This window comes from Ictalurus furcatus, chromosome 26 (genome assembly GCF_023375685.1).
Source record: "Ictalurus furcatus strain D&B chromosome 26, Billie_1.0, whole genome shotgun sequence".
Taxonomy (NCBI): Eukaryota; Metazoa; Chordata; class Actinopteri; order Siluriformes; family Ictaluridae; genus Ictalurus; species Ictalurus furcatus.
The window spans coordinates 17033734-17058808 of NC_071280.1; the positions used below are offsets into that span (position 1 = coordinate 17033734).

The 25075-nt window shown below is 40.4% G+C and overlaps 3 protein-coding genes across 4 annotated transcripts in view; 2 read left to right on the forward strand and 1 right to left on the reverse strand.

Moving 5' to 3' along the window:
* The first annotated feature begins 640 nt into the window (after positions 1–640).
* On the forward strand, positions 641–14498 carry LOC128601827 (cadherin EGF LAG seven-pass G-type receptor 2-like). Its single transcript, XM_053615223.1, has 15 exons — positions 641–1524; positions 3062–3130; positions 4506–4669; positions 5934–5972; positions 6095–6184; positions 6336–6425; positions 7292–7399; positions 8960–9073; positions 9872–9965; positions 11082–11194; positions 12281–12454; positions 12620–12748; positions 12967–13122; positions 13852–14032; positions 14134–14498. The coding sequence occupies exons 1-15, from the start codon at positions 1455–1457 to the stop codon at positions 14277–14279; spliced, it is 1737 nt and encodes a 578-aa protein (XP_053471198.1). The 5' UTR covers positions 641–1454; the 3' UTR covers positions 14280–14498.
* A 998-nt stretch (positions 14499–15496) lies between these two features.
* Positions 15497–23303, forward strand: LOC128602314 (cadherin EGF LAG seven-pass G-type receptor 2-like). Its single transcript, XM_053616047.1, has 15 exons — positions 15497–15864; positions 16314–16439; positions 16559–16795; positions 16909–17007; positions 17183–17355; positions 17523–17671; positions 17782–18098; positions 18243–18353; positions 18630–18821; positions 19339–19433; positions 19673–19837; positions 20284–20478; positions 20638–20709; positions 20809–20845; positions 21456–23303. The coding sequence occupies exons 1-15, from the start codon at positions 15502–15504 to the stop codon at positions 21561–21563; spliced, it is 2439 nt and encodes an 812-aa protein (XP_053472022.1). The 5' UTR covers positions 15497–15501; the 3' UTR covers positions 21564–23303.
* A 65-nt stretch (positions 23304–23368) lies between these two features.
* The window catches only part of usp34 (ubiquitin specific peptidase 34), a 58380-nt gene continuing 56673 nt past the window's right edge, over positions 23369–25075 (reverse strand). For both annotated transcript variants that reach the window (XM_053616043.1, XM_053616044.1), the window contains one exon: positions 23369–24869. In XM_053616043.1, coding sequence (XP_053472018.1) covers positions 24139–24869 — 731 coding nt within the window. In that variant the 3' untranslated portion in view covers positions 23369–24138. The remainder of the gene's footprint in view (positions 24870–25075) is intronic.

Consider the following 25075-nt stretch of genomic DNA (forward strand, 5'->3'; position numbering starts at 1 on the left):
AAGAGTAGAGCAGTGTCACTCAGGACTGGGACTGGTGGTGATTTTAGATTTTAGACTCCTAATCTAATATCTATCAATAGATCAACAATGAAACTGTTAAGGCTGGAGGATGTCCAGTGTCGTATATATTCCAGCTTTCCGAAGCCTTGCAGCAGCTTTCTGTGAGGAATCGATGGAAATTTAATGTGATCATACCAATCTGCTTCAATTGTCCCGAGTGAGTTCATGAGAGAAGTGTTGTAATGATGTCCGATTCGTGAGCGAATTGTTTGTCTGAGTCGGTTCGTTTCAATGATTTGGAGAATCCCGTTGATAAAACCAGTCTGAATGATTCATTCAGGAATCGAGCCGATTTGATTCGTGAGTTCAACTCACTGATTCAATGATCCTGTCACTGTTTTAGCTCATTTCCACATTTCTTTCTGGAGCTGCTGTTGTGTGAAACGTATTAGTTACTCAATGAATAATAATAATAATAATAATAATAATAATAATAACAGTAAAGTTCATTGTTCTTGGTTCTCGTGTAATAAGAAATTACAAGTCGACAGCTTATAAAGACAGTTTCTATAGTGTCTGTGTATGAGAGAGAGAGAGAGTACAATGGTATTAAGTACTTGTACTGTGTATTTAGTTATAAATGCATAATTTCAGTTAATTTAATAAACTGTTCAAATGTACTTCTTTATAGTCTCTTATTGAATATGCAATAATTGTTACGATTGTTAATAATGATTGTTTTTATACGTGCCAATGAGAAAACATAATTGGGGATTGGGGGCTTTGGGCCCGGAGTATAAATTAGCCAGGGGGCCCAAAAACCCTAGCGGTGCCCCTGGCTAAAAAATATCACCTCAAGTGGAGATCAAGTCCGTGTAAATCACCTGACTCGACTGTCACTGATAGGCTGCTTCACAGGATCCCATCCCTTCTCTCTTGTCCTGAGTTCTCCATTTCACAACATTAAATGTAACTATCAACAGAACTACGAATAGAATCAGCAACCTTTGGCAAATTGCCGTGGTATAAGTGGAGCAAAAAACTTTGGGACACGTTGGCTCTTGGAAAATAATCATCTTTGGGGTGGTCACAGTGTCTCCACTTCTTCACGCCACCCCAGCGTTGATTATTTTCCCAGACCAGCGTGACTATAAGTTTCTATTCCCTAAAACACACGCACCTTGGGTCATATTGTAAAATCAACATTTACTGGGCCTTGAGACCTTTGAACCGCACATAGAGTCATTACAGTTTATGACAAGCAGTGCAATAAGAGCTATAGATGGAGATAGAGAGGGAGGTAAGTGTGTGCGTGTGCGTGTGTGTGTGTGTGGGGGGGGGATTATGGCCAGCCCAGATTGCTGTTCCCTCCCTGTACTCTTCCTCACATCTCATCTGCAGTGTAAGGTTCACTGGGCACGTATCGAGACACAGAAGACACACTGGTGGACGATATGAACTTCTTCTGCTCTGTACTCTGTATTCTGGCCTGCGTGTGTGTTCACACCGTACAGGCCGCTATCGGTAAGTCACTTGTCTATGAGGTAAATAATGTCACTACGCAACCTGACTGTGTGAAGAAAGCTTCTCTTTTTTTTTTTTCCACTTTAACCGTGCTGTCTTTCTAGACACGGACGTGATTGAGTTAAATGTTAGTGAACGTTAGTAAAATGATATGAATAAAGGTTTTTAATCCACAAACCTCAGCATTAATACACCATCAGTAACATTAACTAAAGGTGTACCTCATTAAACATCAGTTAATACAGTGTGTTCAGTTAGTTCGTTACTCTTCATATGTAAGGAATACGGACCGTTTGTATCTTTGACCTGAAAAGATGGATGTAGTGTATTTTTAAAGCTTTACTCGTTAAAAAAAATAATAATAATTAAAGTCCAATAATGTACCTTTATAAAACTATGTCCATGTTTCCAGGTGAAAGATATACATGAAGTCATTTTATATCATTATTATTTTAACCAGAGGCCAAAAAAATGTCATTTGCGCCTGTTTTTCCGTGTTCAGCTTTGGATTTATTTGTGATGTCACGCTCCACAGTCATGGTTAATGGCTCATATGAAAGTAGACACTCAGGGCTTTAAGAACTTGCGGTTTTTCATAAGTATTTCTTTTGATACCTAGCCTACTAGGTTTAAAAGTTATCATTTTATTGTAGCAGTTGTATACGGTGTTTTACGATCAAACACGCTTTAGTCGTGCTGCCGTTTTATCCCTGTACCCATGTTATCGGAGAGAGATGTGAACTGTTTGCCCAGCAAGAGGCTCACGCCCCTCCCCCTTTCCCATCGCCCTGCTCACCAGCAGCTCTACACAGAGTCACGATACTCTACACACAGAAACCCAACAGCGTCCTGACTCGTGTTATCAGGCTTGCGGCCATAAAATAATTCATTTGTTTCTACTCATTGAAAATGAGCGTACGGACCAGTGCACGGTGAGAAAGGGTTAAATGTACAAAATATGAGAAAGTAATCAAGTGCGAGTTACTGTTAACGCCCCAAAGTTGTTTTTCCGAAAGCAGCACGTCTCAAAGTGTTTTATTCCTCTTATACCAGAGCAATTTACCAGGAAATAAAAATTGTACTTACTGAAGAATAAGACATCATACTTTTTATCCGTTTATAGTTACATTTAATCTTGAAACCAGTTATCACTCATGTTATAGCAGCTTATAACGACTCGCGTTGTAGCCGTTCCCTCAACAGCCTCTCTTTTTTCTCTCATTTGAAATTATGAAGGCTGTGAAACCGGGAGGAAAAAAGTTCAACTTTAAATTACAGCTTTAACTCTGTGTGAAAAGATAACGAATTAGAACGAGGGCGTTAAATATAAACCTTTCAGAGTTGCTGTTATAGAACATCGATCGAGGCCGTCTGACCAATCAGAATCAAGAATTCACTAGAGCGATAGTATAAAAGCAATAAGCAGCAAGATAATCTTTGTAAATCATCATAATAGGTTGTTATATTTTTATAATGAATACTTTAAAAAAAAAAAAAAAATCTTAATTCTTGATGAATCAGCTCTCTGCCTCCTCAGGTACCTCAGAGATAAACTGTGCAGGTGGAAGTACGTTCGACGTGGGTTCTACTACAGAGGGCTTTGAAGGTAAAAGAATATATATTTGTCTTTATCACTCATACATATATACATATATATACCTCATACATCAAGGTAGCCTTATAGCTTTTCAGTTTTCCTTGTTTGCCAGTGTGATATCAATATATCATTGGTAAATTCTTTAAACTAGCAGCCTGAACACCATTTGCTTGACTGGTTTCACGTACACACAGCAGTTAACAATCGTCTCGACTGAATGAGATAAAGATATAAAGAAGAAGAAGAAATGGAGAAAAGAAAAGATGAAGCGGTATAAGGAAGAAAAGGGAAAAGATGAAAAGGAAGAGGGATAGAGGGCGAAAAAGGACAAGAATAAGAAGGGCAAAAAAGGGAAAAGAAAAGGGGAAAAGGGATCAGAGTGATGGAGAGATGAAGAAGAAAGGAAAGGAAAGGAAAGAAAGAAGTGCAACACTATTACATCATTGTTTTTATTTTCAACATTATACTCCCCCATGACACTGAACATCTGATATAACATAATAAAATTGGGCTACTAGAAGTCAAATATACGATGATTATGTTGCTGCATTGAAGCTAGCTTAGTTAACATGTCCATCCATTAATATCTCACTCCATGCAAAATGGCTATAATTTGGGTCCAAGCATTCCTTTCAAGAGATCGATTTTTATAGGAGGAGAAATAAACAAAAACAAAAAATTCACACATTATGTAAACAAGCAAAAAAAAAAGATTTATTGGTTCTTCACGGTTTCTGGTTTGGTTTGAGTCAAGGCAGGAATAAGCTGCAAGAATATGGACCTTTGGTGCTTGGACCCCTAATTAAGGATTATCCAGGTCAATGTACACTGTTACACTGCAAAAACAATATATTAGCAATGAAAAATATCTTGACTATCGGTACAACTAAAATTTCTCTATTAGAATATTAAGACTATTTATAGACCTTTTTTTTTTTTTACTTATATCAAGCTTAAAATGGTCTTGTGCTATTGGTAGATATTTCTCTTAATTGAAGCATTTATTTCTAGATAAAAGAGAAATTCTCTGACAATTAATAACTACGTCTAGGTTTAACGGCCTTATATTTTGTTATGTTATGTAATGATCTCATAATGAGAAATATTAAATAACATTTCCTTTAGGAAAATGTGCTTTTTTTTTAGTTAGCAAGTAAAGTAGGCTGACTAGCTTAGCTACGGTACAGAATGCTTTGGAGAGACTTTCGATAATAAAGCAGGGAAGAAAAAACAAGCTCTGGTGATAATCTGTGTTGCTTCTTTGAGGCATCACTAATTCATTCATGTGGAAAGTTGAAACAGTATACCGTACAAAACATCAGGAAGGATTGAAAATGTACCCATACGGTAGTCGGACGTGAAACTGGTGTGAATTGGCCCACAGGAGATGTTGAGATCCTGACGAATATCAGCCCCGGGGAGAACCTGCAGCTGGAGGCTCACCACTTCTCCATCGGTATAACCTTTCTGGAGCTGGTCCATCTTCCTGGAGAAACGACTGCCACCATCAAAACTACAAAACCTCTCGATGCTGACGCTCTGAGCGAGGTTTCCTCTCACACGCCACTCATTTCTGTTGTATATACAGTATAGACAAACCCTAAGAGGTCTTTAGCACCGTTACACCTGGCCATTTCAAATTGGGATCAAATCATGATGCTGTCTTTAATCGTTCTGACATCAACACCAGCATTCACAGAGCACATGCGTCACCTCTTACGAGGGCTTTTAAGTGTCAAATGGGATTTGGAAAGACGGATGTGGTTAAAACGCGTCTTACACCTCCCCAATAATTGGATGTAAATCTGTTCTAAATACTAAATTCTCGGGCGCATTTACGCTAACGTTGATCTTGCATGACTATTTAACGTCTTCTGCATTAGTGTCAGTATTAGTGTTATTTATTTATTTGTTTATTTGTTTGTTTATTTATTTATTTATGGGGGGGGGGGGTGTCCCAAAAAATTTTATATTACAAGGAATTTTTGTATTTAGGAGCATATTAAGCATAAAAACCGACGGCTTCCTTCCTCAAATCTGAGCCGCAGTCAAAGCCGCTGTAAATTACTCGATATGCTATTGATCAAAACAACCGACTTCTGTATTATTAAAGCGGCAGTAAAACCATCACGCTTTTAGCTACAGTTTGACCACTTGCACCACATTAAAACTGGAAATAACTGTTTATTGTGAACATTATTAGCAAACCAATTCAATTAATTATGGAACACTGGTGTATTTCATCATGTCGTTTTGATCGCTGTTTAATGAATAAGCAGAAATCCTAATCATTAAGCCGTTGTGCCGTTCATTGAATTTATGACCATGTTGTTGCGTAGGTACCAAAGCTTGCTGTTAATGATCTACATTGTTTGGCAGAAGAGCTGTATTAATAATAAATCAAATGGTCTATTAATCACTGGCGTATTTTACCATATTGTTCTGTCCATGTTCGATAAACGCAATAAGCAGCTCGAGGTCTTTCTTAGGTACGAGGTGAAACATCGGAACTGTAAGTTCTCCTCAAAAGCCGAGAACAACCTGACGATTTTCTATAAACGTTGCACAGTTAGCGTCTTCAGGAAATTCCGAGCGTTTTAAATCTGAAGACAAACTGTGATTGATTATTTGTTTTCACTGACTGATTTAATGCTTACTACTCCATTTAGTTATTTAACATTTTTCCAAACTTTTTCATTCATTATTTTTTTTGAAGGTATTTTCCCTTAAATTCCTTTTTCTTTTACACAGTATGTTGTATAAACACAGAGAGATAAATGTAAATGCTTTGTTTTTTTTTTCCTCCCTCTAGTCTGGTGGAACTTTGTACTATATAGTGAAATGCAAAACCGTAAGTATGTTTAGGCTAATTTTATATATGTGTGTGTGTGTGTGTATATATATATATATATTAGAAATTAAGTACTAATAAAAAAATAATGTAGTTTTAAAACAGATTTTTTTCCATCATAGTTTAAGAACACTCGGACCCTTACTGTTGCGGACATCAATGACAACGCGCCAGTTTTTGATCAGAAACAATACACGTCTACCGTGTCAGAGGTGAACTGAAGTTTTTGTTGTTATATTTTATCCCATGATCAATATCTCTTCATCATTACCGTTTCATTCCCGTCTCAGTAAGGATTCGTTCACTGTTAGTCAAATCTGATTGGATTAAAGTTCACGAATGAACACGCATGTTTTTGTTCAGACGGAAGGAGTGGGTTTCCAGGTCCTGAAGGTGCGAGCGGTCGATGCTGACGCTACACCAGCAAACAGCATAGTGACTTATTCCTTACTGGTGAGTTTCAATAGTGTTAACGTGTTAAACCCTGGTTTAAAAGAACCCCGAAGACTTCACGCTGTTAATGAAGGTCTCTTTATATAATTGTCAATTGCTGTAACTGTCAAGCTGTAACTTGACGTTTTCCAACACTGGAAAGTCTTCAGGACGGAGGAGTTTACATTTTCTGTTGGGTTTATTTTTTGTCTTGTTAACTTAATTTGGTCTTATAACCTGGTGAAGGAACGAACTCGTTTTCCACGAATGCGCCACAACATAAAATGTCAATATAAATGAATAAAATGCCATTTAATAAAGTGGCATTGAATACGTTTTTTTTTTTTGGTTTGTTTGTTTGGGTTTTTTTTTTATTATTGTTTAGCAAATTTCCAATTTGCTGTGGTGTAAGAGGAATAAAACACTTCCGGATCTGCAAACAGATAACCAAAACAGTGACGCTAGAAACACAGACCAGAACCGGAGATACAAGGCAAAAATACATATGCTAAGAGTCGAACTGAGGCACACGCACACACAAACACAAACACAAACACAACAGAAGCTAGACAATAAGAGGTAGGAAAACAAGAACTTATATAGAGGTGCTAATTACAGTGAAAGAGGCACAGGGAGGTGGATTGAGACATGTGACCTGCTGGGAAGTGTAGTCCAGTGACAAAAATAATCCACTTTGGGATGCTACTGGCATCACACCACCTGGTCGTTTATTATTTTTACTATAACAGCACACCTCAAGTGTTTAATTCCTTACTTATATAATAAGAAAAAGTCTGAATAACTGAGTAATCATGTCAAGTAATCGTCGATTGTTAGCTACGTTAGCGTTGCTGTTTGAACTCGGTCTAACTTGGTCTTTTATCCAGTCTCCAGCTCCGCCTGAGTTTGAGGTGCGGAACGATGGGACCATCAGGTTACTCAGTCGGCTGAACTACAACGTCGCCAGTCTCTACAACTTCACTGTGAAAGCTGTGGTAAACATTAACCCTGTGAAGCAGTTACCTGCACGATATAACAACTGAAGTACCTCTGGGTAGCTGTAACAGGACGTGTTGTGTCAGATAACGTACACAAAGGTCCTGTGACAACAATTCAAATCATGTGGACAGGTTTATGTAAATACGTTCCAAAAAGAAAACAAGAGTTATTTTATTATTGTACTGTGATAAGGGTGGCTCAGAGGTCAGAGGTTTCGGTAATGAAAACTGGCCTGGGGATGTTTCACTCAAGTAGGAACTGATGTGGAACCAAACATCAAGACACTTTAATCTGTTCTAGATCTGACTTTGGGACTCTATTAGTTATATAAACACAGAAATGTCATTCATTAAATATTCTTTAAATATACTGTCATTTCATTAAATATACTTCCTGACATCTACAGAGATTGTTATTATTATTATTATTATTATTATTATTGGCTCACAGAATATCTATTGGGCTTCTTTAACCTTCCTTTCATGTACACATGAACTCTTCTTGATTTCAAATAACTAAATGGATAAACATGGATAATGAACTAACTAATGCATTAGATTAAAGTTGAGGAAATGATTCAAATTAATGTCAAATCAATTTTTTTTAATTTTATTAAAATTAATCTGGGTGAGATTTTAGGTTCGATAAACCATGGGTGGCTGATATAAATAAGGTAGCAGGGTTAAGCCCCCTATTTTTCAAAAGACTTTGATATAAGGTTATAAGACTTGTCAATCATCTGTCTTTACTTGGGACTTGACTCTGAACGTGACCCTGGACCTGTCGGTCTTTACTTGGGATTTGGTCTTGGACTCGTCTGTCTTTACTTGACACTTAACCCTGGACTCAACTGTCTTTACTTGACACTTAACCCTGGACTCAACTGTCTTTACTTGACACTTAACCCTGGACTCAACTGTCTTTACTTGACACTTAACCCTGGACTCAACTGTCTTTACTTGACACTTAACCCTGGACTCAACTGTCTTTACTTGACACTTAACCCTGGACTCAACTGTCTTTACTTGACACTTAACCCTGGACTCAACTGTCTTTATTTGGACTTGACCAGGGACTCGTCTGTCTTTACTTGTTATTTGACCAGGGACTCATCTGTCTTTACTTGACACTTGACCAGGGACTTGTCTGTCTTTACTTGACACTTGACCAGGGACTCGTCTGTCTTTACTTGACACTTGACCAGGGACTCGTCTGTCTTTACTTGAGACTCACCCCTGGACTCATCTGTCTTTACTTTGGACTTGACCCAGGACTCAATGTCATTATTCCGGACTTCACACAGGACTTTGTCTGTCTTTACTTGTAACTGGACACAGACTTGTCTTTTATTACTTGAGATCTGAAGCAGGTTTTGTCCTTCTTGAATAGAGACTTGACTGTCAAGACCATGGACTCATTTGTTATCTGAAACCCCAACCCCCTCACCCCCCCCCCCCCACCCCACCCTCACCCCCACTTGTTTCTACCTTTGTTGTGTTCCTTTACAAAAATGACAGTTTTGGATTTGGACAGCTGTCTCTTTCTGTTCTCTGCAGGATAGTGGGGGTCTCTATGACACCACCACTGTCATCATCAACGTCCAAGACTTTGACAACATGAACCCGTATTTCGACCACGCTCTGTACCAGGCATCCGTTCCTGAGAATCAGGTACGGCACTCACTTACACTTTCTACACCAAACTCTAGTGGCCGTGCCACACGTTCTGTCTGAGAAGAAACATGAATGGGTTAAAAACACATCAAAAACGTGTTTCGATACACAATACAAAACACCACAATGTCAAAATCACCCTGCGACTGAAAAAAATCTAAATAAAATACAGGAATTTGTGTTTTACCATAACAAAACCCAATTTATAAGAGCAGTAACAGATCATTAATGGCGCTTCAGTTGAAGCTAATGCTTGTGTTCTGTTTGATGATAGTGAATGCTAATGCTACAGAACCTATCCTTCAGAATCTACACTTCAGACAATCTTCCATGGTCTCTGTGGTTTCTAATATACTCCTGTAATGCTTACCTGCTCTTTTTCCTCACGTGCTAGCCAAAGTTCATATCAGATCATAGCTACTTCACCTGTTAGCTTAGCATCTAGCTTGACAGCTAATGAAAACCTGATGACCAAACATCCAGCAACGATAGTCATGGGTTATTGTTACCCAACCCTAAGTGTGTGATTCTCCTGAAGCCTTTATGAACATGTCCAAATCATATTTAACATCAAAAGACAAAAACAAGAGATAAAAAACTAAATCCGATAAAGAAATCGAGGCATATTTAAGCTGGACCGTTTTGATCTCATTTTTATAATACTTAAACAAATTTCATCCTTGAACTCTCATTAGCGCAACGTGTCCTGGTGCATTACACTCTGTGCTTTGATTCGATTTTCCCAAAAGTACTCTCTTCATGCATTATAAAGTATTTCCTGAACTCTACTCTCAGGTCGGAACCTTCACAACGGTCACGCCGGAGGCTATAAAAGCTCGAGATGGAGACACGGGAATCAATCAGACTGTAGTTTACGACATAATCAGCGGTACAGTATCTCACACGCTTCTTCCTTCTACAACACCTCATTGCCCATCAACTCTTGCCTGCAGAAACTGACATGCAAGCCAATTTTAATTGAGTACCCAGCTCGGATATGGCTACGTACTGCTGCTAGCAGCAATTAACCATTCAACTGGGCCTGAGAATCGATTTCTGGCTTTCTTAAGGAATCAAACACAACTCTGTGTAAGGAGTCGAGCGCAGGGTTACCAGATTCACGCTTTTTATTTATTTATTTTACGCGAAATTGAGTTTGGAAAAATCAAGTCTGTGGACGGCGGATTTGAGTCAGTTTACAAACCGTAAGTTTGCTCCGAAGCTCTTACGCAGAATTAAACCTCAGACTTAGGCAAACTTATGGCAAGCAAAGCGAACGTGTACGATCACACCGCGAGAGACTTTGCGCTCCAACAAAGGTTAGCAAGCATTCGTTATACACGTTACTTCTGATATCCCATCAGAAGTCCAGGTAATGGTGTAAATATGGAAGAAAATAGTGCAAAGACTGGAAGAGGGAAAAGGGAATTACGGAGAGGATAATATCTGTAAGTGGTGAACAAAAAGAAGACGTATTGCGGATACAGGGTGTCTGAAATGCGTGCACACCACGGTGGACGATGTAAAGAAAGAAACACGTCTGCGTTTTCCAATGCCCAAACATGGTGAGCCAGTTTAAGGTCTTTTTGTGAGATATAGTTGGGCGGGAAATTTTACCGAGACCTGCTGAATGCAAAAAGTTTGCAATGTAGGGTTTTTTTTTTTTATATTAAATTCATAAAACCGTAGGAGGTGTAAAAGTTTGAACTAGCTAACTGCTAACTGTAGTTATTAGATTGTTTTTCTGATGCATTCAAAAATCCCATCCATGTCTTATTAAGAGATTTAAAGATTATAATGTGTCACGTGAAACGATTTTCTGTCAAAGTGCATTCAAACTTTTGTCGTGCATTAAATCTTCTTGTACTGGAAATGTAGGATCTTGGCTATTATCGTGCTGCTGAATAATAACTAATACGCAGTCCGATTTAGTGTCTTCAGGTCTTATTATTTCGGTCTCATTTCTATGTTCTATGAAGTGTTTTGTTTCTGCGGCTCTTCCCAGTCACTCCAAGTAAATATCAGCCCAACTTCGGCATCGACCAGAACACCGGGGTCGTCTCAGTGACGACGGCGTTGGACAGAGAGGAAATAGAAACCATCACACTCCAAATACAGGTGGAGTTTCTCCAACGAATTCATGCAATATGAAAATCATACACGATTGAGTATTTGCCCCGCCTTACGTTGAAACGATCAAATCGGCAATACATTTACTGAGTTTGGGTAAAGAGTTCATCAGAAGTCACGGTCAAAAAGTGTACGGTGCACACTGAAAAAACCTTTCCAGGTTATTTATATTGCCTCCTTCAGCTCCTTCAGTGAAATGTCAGTATTTTGCTCGTAGGTTCCAGATTTCCACCCACTCTGAACAGCTCACGGAGAACTGTACGAGAGCTCGAGCCGGTTTGAACTTTTCATGCCTTAACCCTTTACTGCGTGGCGTTGGCAACAATTCAACATATGGCAACGATTAATTTATCTCCAATTTTCTGATAGGCAATAATACAAAACTAACCGGAACTACTAAAGGAAACAATTCAAATGCTAGCTGAGATAAGTTAGCGTTTTATTTATTTTTTTGCCATTTAAACAAGTTGATGTATTTTGAGTATTCTGTTAAATGGTGAAATGTAATCGTATGGTAACAACATATGTGCGTTCGTGAATTTAAACAGGCCTACGTAGCAAAAAAAAAAACTAAACGAAAGACACTAGGCTTCTCTAATAGTATATTTACATCAAAGTAAGAAAAACTGCTGTGATTTCAGGCCTTCTGCAGTTACACCTTATTTTCTAAATGCTTTGTTTCAAGAGAAAGAATTAAAAAGACATTTCACCCAAAACATGTTTGAACCTAATTCCTTACAAATGCAGTTCCTTTCTAGAAGATATAAGTTTTACATGCGTACTAGGTGGCAGAAAAACTCGTTATTATTCGTGACTGTACGATACTTTGCACCATTTAACATCGTTGCCGTACTGGTTTTGTAGATAAACTGTAAAACCAATACCTGACAGTTTAGATCCTGCTTGGAGAAAAGAGCTGGAAAAACTTTCTTTTTTGGTTGCTGAGGTTGAGGCTGGGGTTAGATTTAGGTGTAGTACAGCATTAATTAGCTGCATTATTAACTATGTCAATGGAAGGTCCTCACGTGGATAGTAAGACAAACGTGTGTGTGTGTGTGTGTGTGTGCGTTTCAGGCAGCTCAGGAGGACGACAGTACTAAAACCGCCAATGCTGTTGTGCTCGTCTCCATCGAGGATGTGAACGACAATGCACCGGAGTTTGACCAGAGCAACTACACTGTGGTTATTCCGGAAAATTCCCCCCGAGACCGCTTTGTTCTTCAGGCCAAAGTCACAGACCTGGATCAGGTTCGTGTGGCTTTTAGAGTTGCTTTAATATAAGCTTTCCAAAAAATAGGTAGAAGTTGTGTAGAACATCCAGCATTTACCCAACACTGAATGTGTGAATTCATTAAAAAAAAATGTAAATAAATAAATAAATAAATAAAAAAAGCGGATTCTTCTGATCCTTAGGGAGGTTTTGTGGGAACGCTGAGGCTTGTTCCAGATACAGTTCCTTTCTCCATCAGTCCAGACGGATCCATCTGGGTGAAGACGTCCACCGAGCTGGACAGAGAGACCACCCGAGACTTCACTTTTCAGGTAACATACAGTACGCCAACGTAGCCGAGAATGTACTAAATGTTAAGAAATTCGGAGTTTCGTGTAAATATTTCGAAGAAAATGTATGGAAAGTGGGATTAGTTGTTACAAAACAGTATATAGCAGGAAAAATATTATTATTATTATTATTATTACATTTGCTGTGATAAAATGTTGAGAATGTGTAAACCACATGCACACATCTCTTTGTAAAACAGATCGAGGCAAGAGAGGACCCCCCCTCCACCCACAGCACGACGGCCAGCGTGAACATCACCCTCTCGGACGAGAACGATAACAGCCCAGTGTTCGGAAGCACCAAGTATGAGGGCAGAGTTCCCATGGATCAGACCGTTGGCATGCTTGTTGTCAAGGTGACGCCTCATTGTTTGTGCTATCTGATTATGTTCCTCAGTAGAGGAACCTTTCTCTTATCTCAGACTTGTTTATAACTCAGGTTACCACAACCGCACCATTATACAGGGGCGTGTGTGTGTGTGTGTGTGTGTTTATATTTAACTACATAATGACAAATGTTTTACTGGTTTATAAAGCCCTACATGAATCATCATTCTATATTTGTGACTTTTTGTAGGGGTTGTGTTGTCAAAGAGTTTCGCTGCTGAAAAAAAAAAATTCCTCTTAGCCTAATGGTTTCCATTAAACTTTATATAATGGCCCTAATGGTTTGTTAAAGCTTTCTATATCATGGATTTTCCAAGGTCACCATCAGAGACCATCAGACCATTAAGTGTCATCTAGAATCAGCACCAAATTTCCTGTTAAACAATTAAAACACTTCATACTGTGATTTGCATGATTTACGTTTGCACTCTGAACTAAAATATCTGCAAATAACATTATATATATATATATATATACACACACACACACACACACACACACACCCATATTACTACCCATTACAGCCGAGTACAAAACCACCCGAAAGCAATAAAAACTTCTTTTATTTTATTTTCATGTATTTGCATCTTTTTTTCAAGCATATATCTCAATCTGTCCTAACATAGCAAAGGATTTTGAAAAATTGTTCATTATGAATAACTTTTTGACACTTTTGGGTATTTCTTTACCATGTACAGGTAGAAGCAACAGACCTAGACGAGGGACCGAACGGGCAAATCAGATACTTCATCAACTTTGGGAATGAAGAGGGCTATTTTGGCATAAATGAAAACACAGGCGAGATATCGTTAAACAAGACCATCCCACTTCTGGAGAACAAGATCCTCCAGTTTTTCTTGTACGTGACTGCAAAAGATGGTAAGTCAGGTGTTTTGTTTTGGTTTGTTTCATCCTCTCAGAAGAATTGGAGAAAGTGAGAGGTCCATCATTCTGATCAACGTTATCCTCCATCCCTACAGGGGGCAGCGTGAGCCTATCTTCCTCCGTTGTCGTGGACATTAAGGCACCTGGAGACTCTCGTCCACATTTCCTTCAGAAAACATATCAAGGGAAAGTAGAGGAAGAGGAAGAGGCGGGGGCGGAGATTGTCAAGGTGACGTTTTAGATTCCACACTGCAGATTAACTAGAGATGGCATGATACCAGTATTTCTTTTCTGATACTCGTACTGGAACCTTGAGTATCAGCTGATGTCGATACCCATCTGATATTTTTACTATAAAAACGTTTTTGTTTTTTTTTTCCTGAAGCACTTCACGTAATAAAATCAATCCGAACAACAACAAAAAATCTCTTAAAAGTATTTTTTATATGTAAACATGTCCAGTTCGAAAAAATAAATAAATAAATAAATAAAGGTACACGAGACATGAAAACCACACGTTTCTTTTGCTGAATACGTCAGTGGGTGTTGTTAATGTTGGGCCACGCAACTTTTTAAGCGCATCTGCCAAATGGCGTAAATGTAATTGGCCCAATACAGATTCTGGGTATTGATCTCTAGCTTTAACATGATTGATGTGTATCTTATAGCCAATTCTATTTTTACTAATAGAGATCTCTGTCAATATATTTTGACACTAATTCACGTGCACACTGCTGTAGAATTGTGGTTTCTCCACGGAACATAAAAGCTAATCATTTACAAGATCATTGAGGGTGAAATGAAGGAAGGAGGAAGTCTATTTCCTGTCAGCAGTTAGAGTTTAAAGATGACAATGTCCATGTTTTGATCTCCAGGTGGCTTTCCTGTCTATGTCCCCTGAGGTTCCGGTCACCTTAACTGTCGAGACGGAAGCAGAGAAGTTCTCCATAGACCAGCTGACTGGAATGCTCACGACAAAAGTCAAACTAGACTACGAGGCGCAGAAGAACTACACCGTCCAGGTGTCTATTTCGGATGGCACCAACCGCGATGAAGCCTCGGTTCATGTCGAAGTTTTGGACATCAACGACAATCGTCCTACGTTTGCCTCCAGCTCGATCGCCGTTAACATCCCAGAGGACGCAGAGATTGGCGCTAACGTGACATACGTACAAGCCACGGACGCAGATTCAGGGTTAAATGCGGAAATACGGTACAGTCTGGAGGGTTCAGCTGGGATGTTTAGCATGAACCCAGAAACAGGTTTAATCATCGTAGTGGCAGCACTGGACAGAGAAACCCAGGACAAATACAACCTCATAGTAGTCGCCCAAGATCAAGGTCGACCACCACTCTCAGCACAGGCGTCCGTGGTGGTCACGTTAACCGACGTCAACGATAATTCCCCCGTCTTTTCCACACAGCGGTACGAGGCCAGTGTCTTAGAAAATGCCACCATCGGAATGAACGTGATTGTTGTCAATGCCACCGACAAAGATGAAGGTCCCAATGGTCAAGTGACCTATCACATTGCCAAGCAGGAGCCACCTTCTCCACCCGCAGCCTTTTCCATAGACGACGGATCTGGTATAATAAGAGTGGCTCAAAACCTGGACTACGGCAAGGCGAAGAAATATACCCTGGAGGTGGAAGGGAGGGATGGAGGCAGTCCATCTCTTACAGGCAGTGCAACGGTGGTTGTACTGGTGGAAGACGTGAACGATAAAGCTCCAAAGTTTAGCAAGGATCAATATGACGTGGCTGTCTATGAGAATATAGCTCCTGGATCTCCGCTTGTGTCACTGGAGGTCACGGATGAGAATGAGGTGAGATACAGGGAGTAATGGAAAGTAAAGGAATGTTAAAACATCCACATTTTGGCAGATTTGAATCCAGATGATGGCACAGCCAGCTGTGACCAGGAGCTAAGGGAGAAAAATTGGTTGTTTTCTTTGGGGGAAGGCATGTGTTATGACCCATACCCATCCCCCGGCTGGTAGCTGTCATATGAATGGGGAGAGCTGGCTGGTGGGTGGGAATAGGCAGGTGACCAAACTGGGGAGGAATTTATTTGTGTAAGCCAGTAAGTGCTTTAGAAATTTGACCAAACATTACCAACAAGGTTCCCTGATAAATTAAGGGTAAAATTCAATAACATTTTGCTAGCGTCAATGAATATTAGTATTGGCTGTGTAGTGTTTTTTTTTGTTTGTTTGTTTGTTTGTTTGTTTTTAAATCCCTTAAATATTTTCTGTCCTGCTTCCTTCCTCTGAAGGGTGGATTCTCCAATGGGCACTTCCTTTTGACCAGTGACGTTTTCAGTATTACCAATGAAGGCGTGGTCCACCTGCTGAGTAATTCTAGCCTTGACAGAGAGACGAGAGACAACTACGTTCTAGAGGTTCAACTCATTTTCATTATCCTTTTTCTTTGGGCTCAGTTTGATTTGCAGAAAAATTGAAAACAGAACAGAATTCCCAGCTGATCTCAGCCTCCCTCTTTTTATTTGTGCCTCCGCAGGTGGTGGCTGTAGATCAGCCCGTCAATGGCTTGAGCGCCACGGCCCAGATCAACATAATAGTTCTGGATGTCAACGACAACAACCCACAGTATTCAGAGTTCCAAAGTCCTATAATGATCCCTGAAGACAAAACAGGCGAGGTGATTCAAATCCAAGTTAGTGACCGTGACATCGACTTGAACGGAGAGGTCACCTTAACCACGTACTCCTATGGTGATGTCTTTGGATTCACGTCGGTGAGGGGGGGTTAACACTTTCAAAAGCATATTCCTTCCACAGACATGTTCTTGTTAATGCAAAATATACCCTTAGATCCTGTGTAAACTTTGCTCACTGTTCTGTCTTTCAGGATGGGACTCTGATGGTGACTGGGACACTAGATCGAGAGAAACAAGAGATTTATGATTTGGTCCTTGTGGCGAGCGATAGTGGCACACCATCCAGACATGTAAATAGTTTTTCTTTGGTCTTTACAGAGAAACGCATGTAAAGACACTTGTAAATCTCATGACAGGAGGTTTTTCCTTTATGTCCAATAACAAAACGGCTCATTTTAAGCCCTCGGCTCTCGTGCATAATTTCTTTCACGCTAGTCAAGTGAATTTGATCTTGATTCCCCCTAGAACATTACCACGCTGACGATTATTGTGACTGATATTAATGACAACGCGCCGGTCTTCAGTCAGGCTTCCTACTCAATACGTGTTTTGGCTGAAGATGTTAAAAAAGGAGATCTGGCGTTAACCGTGTCTGCTACGGATCTAGACGCCGGGAACAACTCTCTCGTCACCTACAGGTCAGAACTGAGAGAAAAATAATAATACTGTTACAATAAAAGGACAAGGATGTACAACAGAACCATTATGAACGAGAAAGCCTTCACAACATGTGGTTGACTAAAAGATATTCCAAGAGTAAATGTAAACGTGTAGACAAGTTCTGTGAAATATTTCTTATCTCCAGGTTCTCTGAAGGCTCCGACATGGTGGATTTGAATCCTGAGACAGGAGCCATCACCTGGACTCGTGACCTTACTAACGTCACCGAGTACATGGATATACAGCTGATCGTTCTGGCAGAGGATCATGGAACACCACGCCTAAATGCTACAGGTCTGTACAGTGTATAACCCACGCCCACTTTCTCCACAACAACAGCTCACGACATTTTTTGGAAAATGTAGACGGATATGGTTGTAGATCGTGTGTTTCTCCCTTGATAGCAACGGTCACGATCGAGGTGAGAACCATCCAGACGACGGACAGTATCGTCTTCGAGAAGTCCACCTACTTCTTCTCAGTAAAGGAGAACGGACCAAATGAAACAAATGTCGGTGAGGTCAAAGCGCTGACAGGAAACCAGCTGATCCAGGTCACTTACAGCCTGATGTCACACACAGACCTGTTCACTGTGGACAGTTCAACTGGAGCCATCAAAACACTTCAAACACTGGATAAAGAAGACAAGGAAATGTATATCATTAACGTGGAAGCCACTGACTCCAGGACAGCCACTAACACCAATACAGCTAAAACTACGGTATTAACACGTATATATCTGGCCCAAACACTAAACCAAACAATATTCAGTCATGTGACCAAATGCAGGTTAAGGTTAAGACAGCTCTTGGCTTTAATTACGTTGGAATGATGTGAACTTTCTTATTATTTGTGCCCCCAATAGGTTGTGATTCAGGTAGAAGATGTGAACGAGACTCCTGTCTTTGAACGTGAAACGTATACGGCAGAAACCGTCAGCACCGCCCCGTTCAGATATCCGGTAGTGACCGTGAAGGTAGGAGACAGCGTCACGTGCTGCTCTGATACGTGTTTGATATGGATCTGCAATCCAGTGTCCATCCACAGATGCCGACTTTTAAACACAATACGATTTTGAGCTGATGTGATTTAGTGAGAGAGCTGCGATGAGTGTAAGGACACACGTCCTCTATTTGGGACTGACAGGCACAGAGGCCACGCCTCATTCACTGGGGCTGTCTTAGTAACACTCAGCCGAGTTCCCCCATTAGAATGTGGACTAAACCTTGGCGTACGTTTTGTTTCCCTGCAGGCGTTGGACCCTGACGTCGGGGACAGTGAGGAGCTCCGTTACTCCCTGCAGGAGTCCAGTTCACTGCTGGGAATCGAGAGCACCTCTGGGCAGGTCTATGTGCTGGATTTATCAGGAATGGGTGGCAAAAGAGTCACCGCTCACGTTAAAGCCACAGATAAACACGGACTCTCTGCAACTGCTGAGATACAGGTAAATCTCAGAGAGGAGAACTTCCTGACTGTCTAGACAAGGAGTGTCCAATCTTATCGGGAAAGGGCCGGTGTGGGTTCAGGTTTTCATTCCAACCGAGCAGGAGCCACACTTGATTCCACCTGTTTAATCAGTTGATCTTGGCTTTCAATAGACTCAGGTGTGGCTCCTGCTTGGTTGGAATGAAAACCTGCACCCACACCGGCCCTTTCCCGATAAGATTGGACATCCCTGGTCTATACCAATCCACTGCTGCTATAAATCAGCTAAACCTGATCACTTTGGCAAAATGATGAATCTTCAGTTTTTTTGTTTGTTTGTTTGTTTGATGAAAAAACACATCTTGGTCAGGTGAATCTTCTCAGTTTCAGTGTCAGCAGTGGTCATTGTGGATCCGTCACTAGAAGGACACTAGAAGATCTGATTTTTTTCTCGTTCGACTTGTCTCATGTTATTGTTCATAAATAAATCAGTCAAGCAAAAAGACACCATGTGACCCTGTGCGCGTCTCTTCCAGATACACGTGAAAGACAGCGACAGCGAGAACATCGTGGTGATCGCACTGAACCAGCCCCTTCACACTGTCGAGAAGAAGATTACAGAAACTCAGAAGTGAGCACTTTCCACTCAGGATTTTACAAGTATTCTAGTTCAAAATGAGCATTTCCTTTAGGGTAAAACATTTACTGGAGTCGACTTTCCAGTGAGAAATATCGTACCTTTTTGCCATGGAGCCGGCTCGGGTGTTATGCTCGTACTTAAATCATGTTTCATTTAGCGAGAGAACATCACCAAATCAGAATCATGCAGAAGATCTTATTACACCTTCATCCGTCTCCCCTTTCTCTCAGGTCTCTGGAGAAGGTGCTCGGTTGGAGCGTGCACATCATCAGCATACGAAGCGAGAACGGAAACGAGATGCGCTCACGTGTGACGAAAATAAATGCGAAGACATACATCAGCTTCATCGCCGTGGACACGGATGGCGTGGCCATCGGCGCCCAAAAAGTCCACGAGTAAGTTAAGGCAAGACAGCCTGTCATAGTCGACAGTGTATACAGTAAACATAAACAACGGTTACTTTTAGCTCACGTCTTCATCAAACTCATCATTAGTGTCCAGAAAGTGAAAGAATTATAATCAAACACAAGCAGCAGCTTTTCCAGTTAAAGGCAGTCCGAATGTTTACCACTAGCATCATTTTAATATGCTGATGTGTTAGTATTTTTACACAAGCCCTGCTACTCCAAGACTTACGGTGAGACCCCAGGGCTGAGAGACAGACCAAAACAGCAACACTAACGGGACAAATACTAAACCAGATGACGCCAATAAGGGGCGCTAAATCTTTAAACATGAAATACTGACTCTACTCAACACAAAACAGCAAGAGATATATCAATTCTCTCTCTAAGCAGAAAAGTTCCCAAAAAGCAAACCTTATATGCTGTAACTTGTACAGGAAGCTAAAGCGCGAGAGCGAGAGCGTGAAAGTCGAACTGGAGAAAGTGTTCGGTTCTAACGTGGAACTGGAAGAAGTGGAGCGAGAATCTGAGGAACAGGAAAACGCCACCGAAACGACTGCCATCGTGCTCGGCGTCTTGTTAGCGCTCTGCTTCGTCGCACTCATCACGCTGGCGGTGGTTTACGTGATAAAGTAAGTACTTCGACGATGTCCTTCTGACCTGCTATTGGCTTTCTCCACCATAATTAGACAACAACCATCCAAACGTTCCTCGAATGGAACTGCTGGTTGGTTGTAGAGTTACGGAGGTGTTTTTGAACGAGAATGATTTATTTCTTTTTTCTGTCTCAGGCTCAAGAAGATTAAAGATACCGATTCAGATAAAGAAAGTTTTAACATCACAAAGGCAGAGAGATGCAGCGTGTAAGTATTCAAAGCGATGGAGTTTGTGTTTATTTTAGGACTTTAGAGCATGTTGGAGATCTAACCTCTCTTAACATTTTGTCTCAATGTCTTCTACAGCTTCACTAACGAAGACGCATTTAAAGTGAAACAGGAGGTAAGTGAACGTCAGGTCACGGCTATATCCCAAATGCTACTGTTGCCAATGGTAACGGTCATGATAAAAGAAAACGCTTGCTGTATCAAACAGATCACCTTATTACTGTATAAATAATAATAATAATAATAATAATAAAAAGAAGAGCTGCTAGAAAATATCGAAAATATATCGCGACAAGCGTCTACGCTGGTGCTATTGTAGACTACTCAGTCGCTAGCAATCGGGCTAATCCATAACTAGTACGTTCAAGTGTGGATGAAGGATGGATTTTAAACTGATGTATGTTGATGTTCATTTAAATGTGTCCTTTGGTGTTCAAAGTTTAAAGGTAATAAAGTGAACAGGGCCCTGGGAAAATGAGTCCCGACTACGTAAAACCTTCGGAGAAGTTTACTTAGTGTGTGTTAACAGAATATTGAACTGGGGAACATAGGAATGACCCCCACTAATGTGGTATAAGAGGAATAAACCACTTCAGTACGTCACTACAACCAGGAAGTTGATTCGTTTCCTCTAACTGCATGACCCCATGTGCGTTATTCCTTACTTATCATTCATGTGACTCTTTTTTTTTTTTTTTTTTGGGTGGTGGGGGGGTTTGTTTAAGGATCAGCAAAGCTGGTGTAGCAACAGAAAAGCATCAGGAGTGTCTCCGAAGAGCAGCGTGGAAGTGACTGCTTCAGACAACTGCGCCAGCGTCACCTCGTCCCTCTAAAGACCAGCTGCATGTCTAAAATCACACATCACTCAAGCACCTTATGTATCAGCCAGCAAAATGAAGCATAGTTCTGTTTCAAGGCCCAAGGTTAATGTTCTTTTGGGGAGGGATTTGCTTTGACTCAAAAAACAACCCACAACAACAATAAATAAACAAAATACATATATTTATTATATTTTCAAACAGCAAAAGATTCGGCTGCCATATTTACTAGACTGTAATACACTTTTTTTTAAAAAATCCATATACCACTGTGTTAGCAGATTTAGGGTAATCATACTACTCCAGAAAACATGTTCGAGGGTTAGCATGGTTTAAAAAAAAATGAATGAAATGCTAGTCGCGCTAGCGGAAGTGAGCTTCATGCTAGCTCCTGTTGAAGTGAATTACAGCGAATGTCTCAGCATTTAAATATAAATATATAAAGATGGACATAGAGACATCTCTTTCCAGGCATGATAAAGGGATTTAAACAAGGACTTTATTGAAGATTATATAATCCTTAAAAATGAGCAAAAAGCCGAACTAGCCTCAAGTGCTCCCTCAGAGCCGGTACAAGCGTTATACGAAACAAAATAGTCTGGAAAATACACCGTTTGTTAACAGTGGAGCAGAAACTTCACTGATAACCTTGTTTAGCTCCAATTATTATTATTATTATTATTATTATGATTATTATTATTTTAAGAGTACAAATTAAAGTAACCTCTGCTGAAAATATCCCCCAAACAAACCATCACAGAAATTCTAATGGTTTCCACTACAAACAGCATTACAAACCATCAGCTGTTAACCATTACCAAATGGTTTCCGTTACATAGTAGGACGTATTAAGAAAGTAGGTCGTTAATGGTAGCCACTAGACATGACATACCACCAATAGAAGGCAACAAATTACCAGTAGATACCCACAGGAACCATTACAATTCCCATTAAAACCATTACAAAATCAGTGAGGGTTTCAATTGTTTTTTTTTTGTTTTTTTTTTAATTTATTTATTTCCAGCAGGGATACTTTTAGAAATCCCTGATTGTGAACATTTCCACATTTAGTAAATCATGCACTTACCTTCCTAGTAGAGGAGTAAACGTCAGGCTTCCACACGATTTCGATAAGAATAAAGCGGCGATTCCATATTTGGCGAGATCACGGAATCCACTACGATCCGATACACTTCGATTTAATAGCCTCGGAGCGACAGCTGAACAAATGAACTTGCTAACCAATTACACTGTCTGCACATCTGTTTAAAAATATTCAACAATTATTTTCTACACAACAGTTGTTGTTTTTTTTTGGCTAAGAATCTATTTATAATCAAATGATGAATCGATCCCAAACCGGCAGATGGTTACAACCAGACTTCCTGTGAACTGCAACCCTTGTGTGTTGTATAACTCTACAAATGGTTAATATTTTAGCATTATGTTTTGTTTTTTTTGTCTGTAAAAATGTAATTGAACCTAAGTATCTATCTCTGTGCATCGAAATACGTCAATATACATGTATAAAAATTGACTTCTGTGGGATTGTGAAATAAACAACAACAACACAACGGACTGTTAAAGATGCGAATCAAAGAAATTTCAGTCTGTCATGGTGACTTGCTTCATAATTAAATCATATTAAAACTTTATTAAGTTATCCTATATTAAAATAAATCAAGGCCAAAAATTTAAAGAAAAACGAATGAAGAAGAAAAAAAAAATAAAATAAAACAGGAACAAAAAAAAAAATATGCAAGAATGACATTAGATAGATTATGGAATGTATCTCGGTAAATAAAATATAGCTCCAACAGTTCCATCAGGTGTGCTTTATTCAAGCAACACATCCTCTGTGTCTGATAAAGCACCATAAAGTCTATATACATATACAGCATATGTATATACACAGTAGATTCATGTGTGTGTGTATATATATACACAGTATATATTGGCTTTACCCTTTTATATATACTGTATACATATATTTTACATATATATTTAACTTCTCAAATCTTCTCATTTACAAGGCCAGGCAACAACTAGAAGATTCTTTACAGAATCAAGTTTGTCGTGGTTCTTAATTTTTTTTTCTTTCATTCAATGTACAGGTAAACGTAGCTTTGATATCAACCACAGGGAAAAAAAAAAAAAAAAAAAATTCAAAAAAATCAGCAAGACGATTGCACGCCTTGCTTCGATAAGTACAAAACTGGCACAGGAGACAATAACAACAACAACACAATGATTAAAAATGCAAATTAAATTAGAAACAGAAGGGACTAAAACTCTGTAAACCTTTCCCTGTCTCGTTACAGCAACCGCAAAATGAATGAACCACATTTAAAAAAAAGAAAAAGAAAAGAAAGAAAAGAAATGTCTGTTTGCCCTTTGAGACGTGCTATAGCTGCTATTCACTGCGATTAAATTCTCAACTGATTTTTTTTTTCTTCTGTCCAGCGTCCAAAAGCTTCCTTAGCAACTCTTAACACTGTGTGAAAACATATCAGAAAAAATAATAAATCAAGATAAACTAAAGGGAGGGGGGGTTTAAAAAAAAAAAAAAAAAAAAAGACAGGAAGTGACATCACGACGCAGAGGGGCGTGAACCTCCTTTAGCCCCGGTGGAGAGTTTAGTAACCACGGCGATGGCGGCCTCCACGGTGCGCTGGAGCACATCCAGGATGTCCGGCCCGGAACTAGATGCTCCCTGTGAGGGGGACTGGCCGACCATCCCTGACTCCGCCTCTTGAAGGTTGCAGCTCCGCCCCTCGTCTGCGTCCTGGAGGCCGGAGAGCAAGAGCACTGCAGAGTCGTCTGCGGAAGAGGAGGAGGAAGAGGAGCAAGTCTTATTAGAGGCGTTCTCTCTCTCGCACGCCTTCACGTCCCTCGTGTCTTTGCGCTCTTCCTCTCCTTCGGCCTCCTCTTCCTCTCCGCCCGCCGACGGCCCCGGCCTCGGCTCCGCCTGTCCGAACACCTCCGGCAGCGACGAGGACGACGAGGACGACGATGATGACGACGACGATGACGTAGAAGCCTCCATTTTCTCCTCTTTAGTCGAGGTGCTGTCCGGAGACGGCGGGTCCTGCTCCGTCCCCGGATCGATGAGGGACGAGTCTCGGGTTTCCGTGTCTGACGTGCTGTTGGGCGTTAACGCCTCGGCAGGCTCCGCCTTCTGCTCTGAGCTGGGGACCAATGTGGAGGAGGCGGAGGCTGGACAGACTCCGCTCACAAGGGTGCTGCTGCTGCTCTCTGCTGGACGATCGACATCACCGCTGACACGCCGCCGCTTTACCGGAGTCGCCCCTTCCTCCTCCACTGAGAGCGAGGGAGGGGGAGAGAGAGAGAGAGAGAGAGAGAGAAACAGTGAAAAGTAAACTATTTGGCCTAATGGGAAGCCCAAACTAAACTCCAGAGTAAAATGCAGGGTTATCTGGCCCTAAACAGACAGTACAGCGTGGCAGATTATCTGAGCACGGTGACTGATCCAAAACTGAGAAACGCCTTGACGAGGTCCAGACTCG

Coding starts and splice junctions, on each gene's coding strand:
- LOC128601827 (XM_053615223.1), top strand. CDS start 1,455: ATGAACTTCTTCTGCTCTGTACTCTGTATTCTGGCCTGCGTGTGTGTT. Junction 12,749..12,966: donor CCCGAGACTTCACTTTTCAG/GTAACATACAGT, acceptor TTTGTAAAACAG/ATCGAGGCAAGAGAGGACCC. Junction 13,123..13,851: donor TTGGCATGCTTGTTGTCAAG/GTGACGCCTCAT, acceptor TACCATGTACAG/GTAGAAGCAACAGACCTAGA.
- LOC128602314 (XM_053616047.1), top strand. CDS start 15,502: ATGAACGTGATTGTTGTCAATGCCACCGACAAAGATGAAGGTCCCAAT. Junction 17,008..17,182: donor GTGGCACACCATCCAGACAT/GTAAATAGTTTT, acceptor GATTCCCCCTAG/AACATTACCACGCTGACGAT. Junction 20,846..21,455: donor CATTTAAAGTGAAACAGGAG/GTAAGTGAACGT, acceptor GGTTTGTTTAAG/GATCAGCAAAGCTGGTGTAG.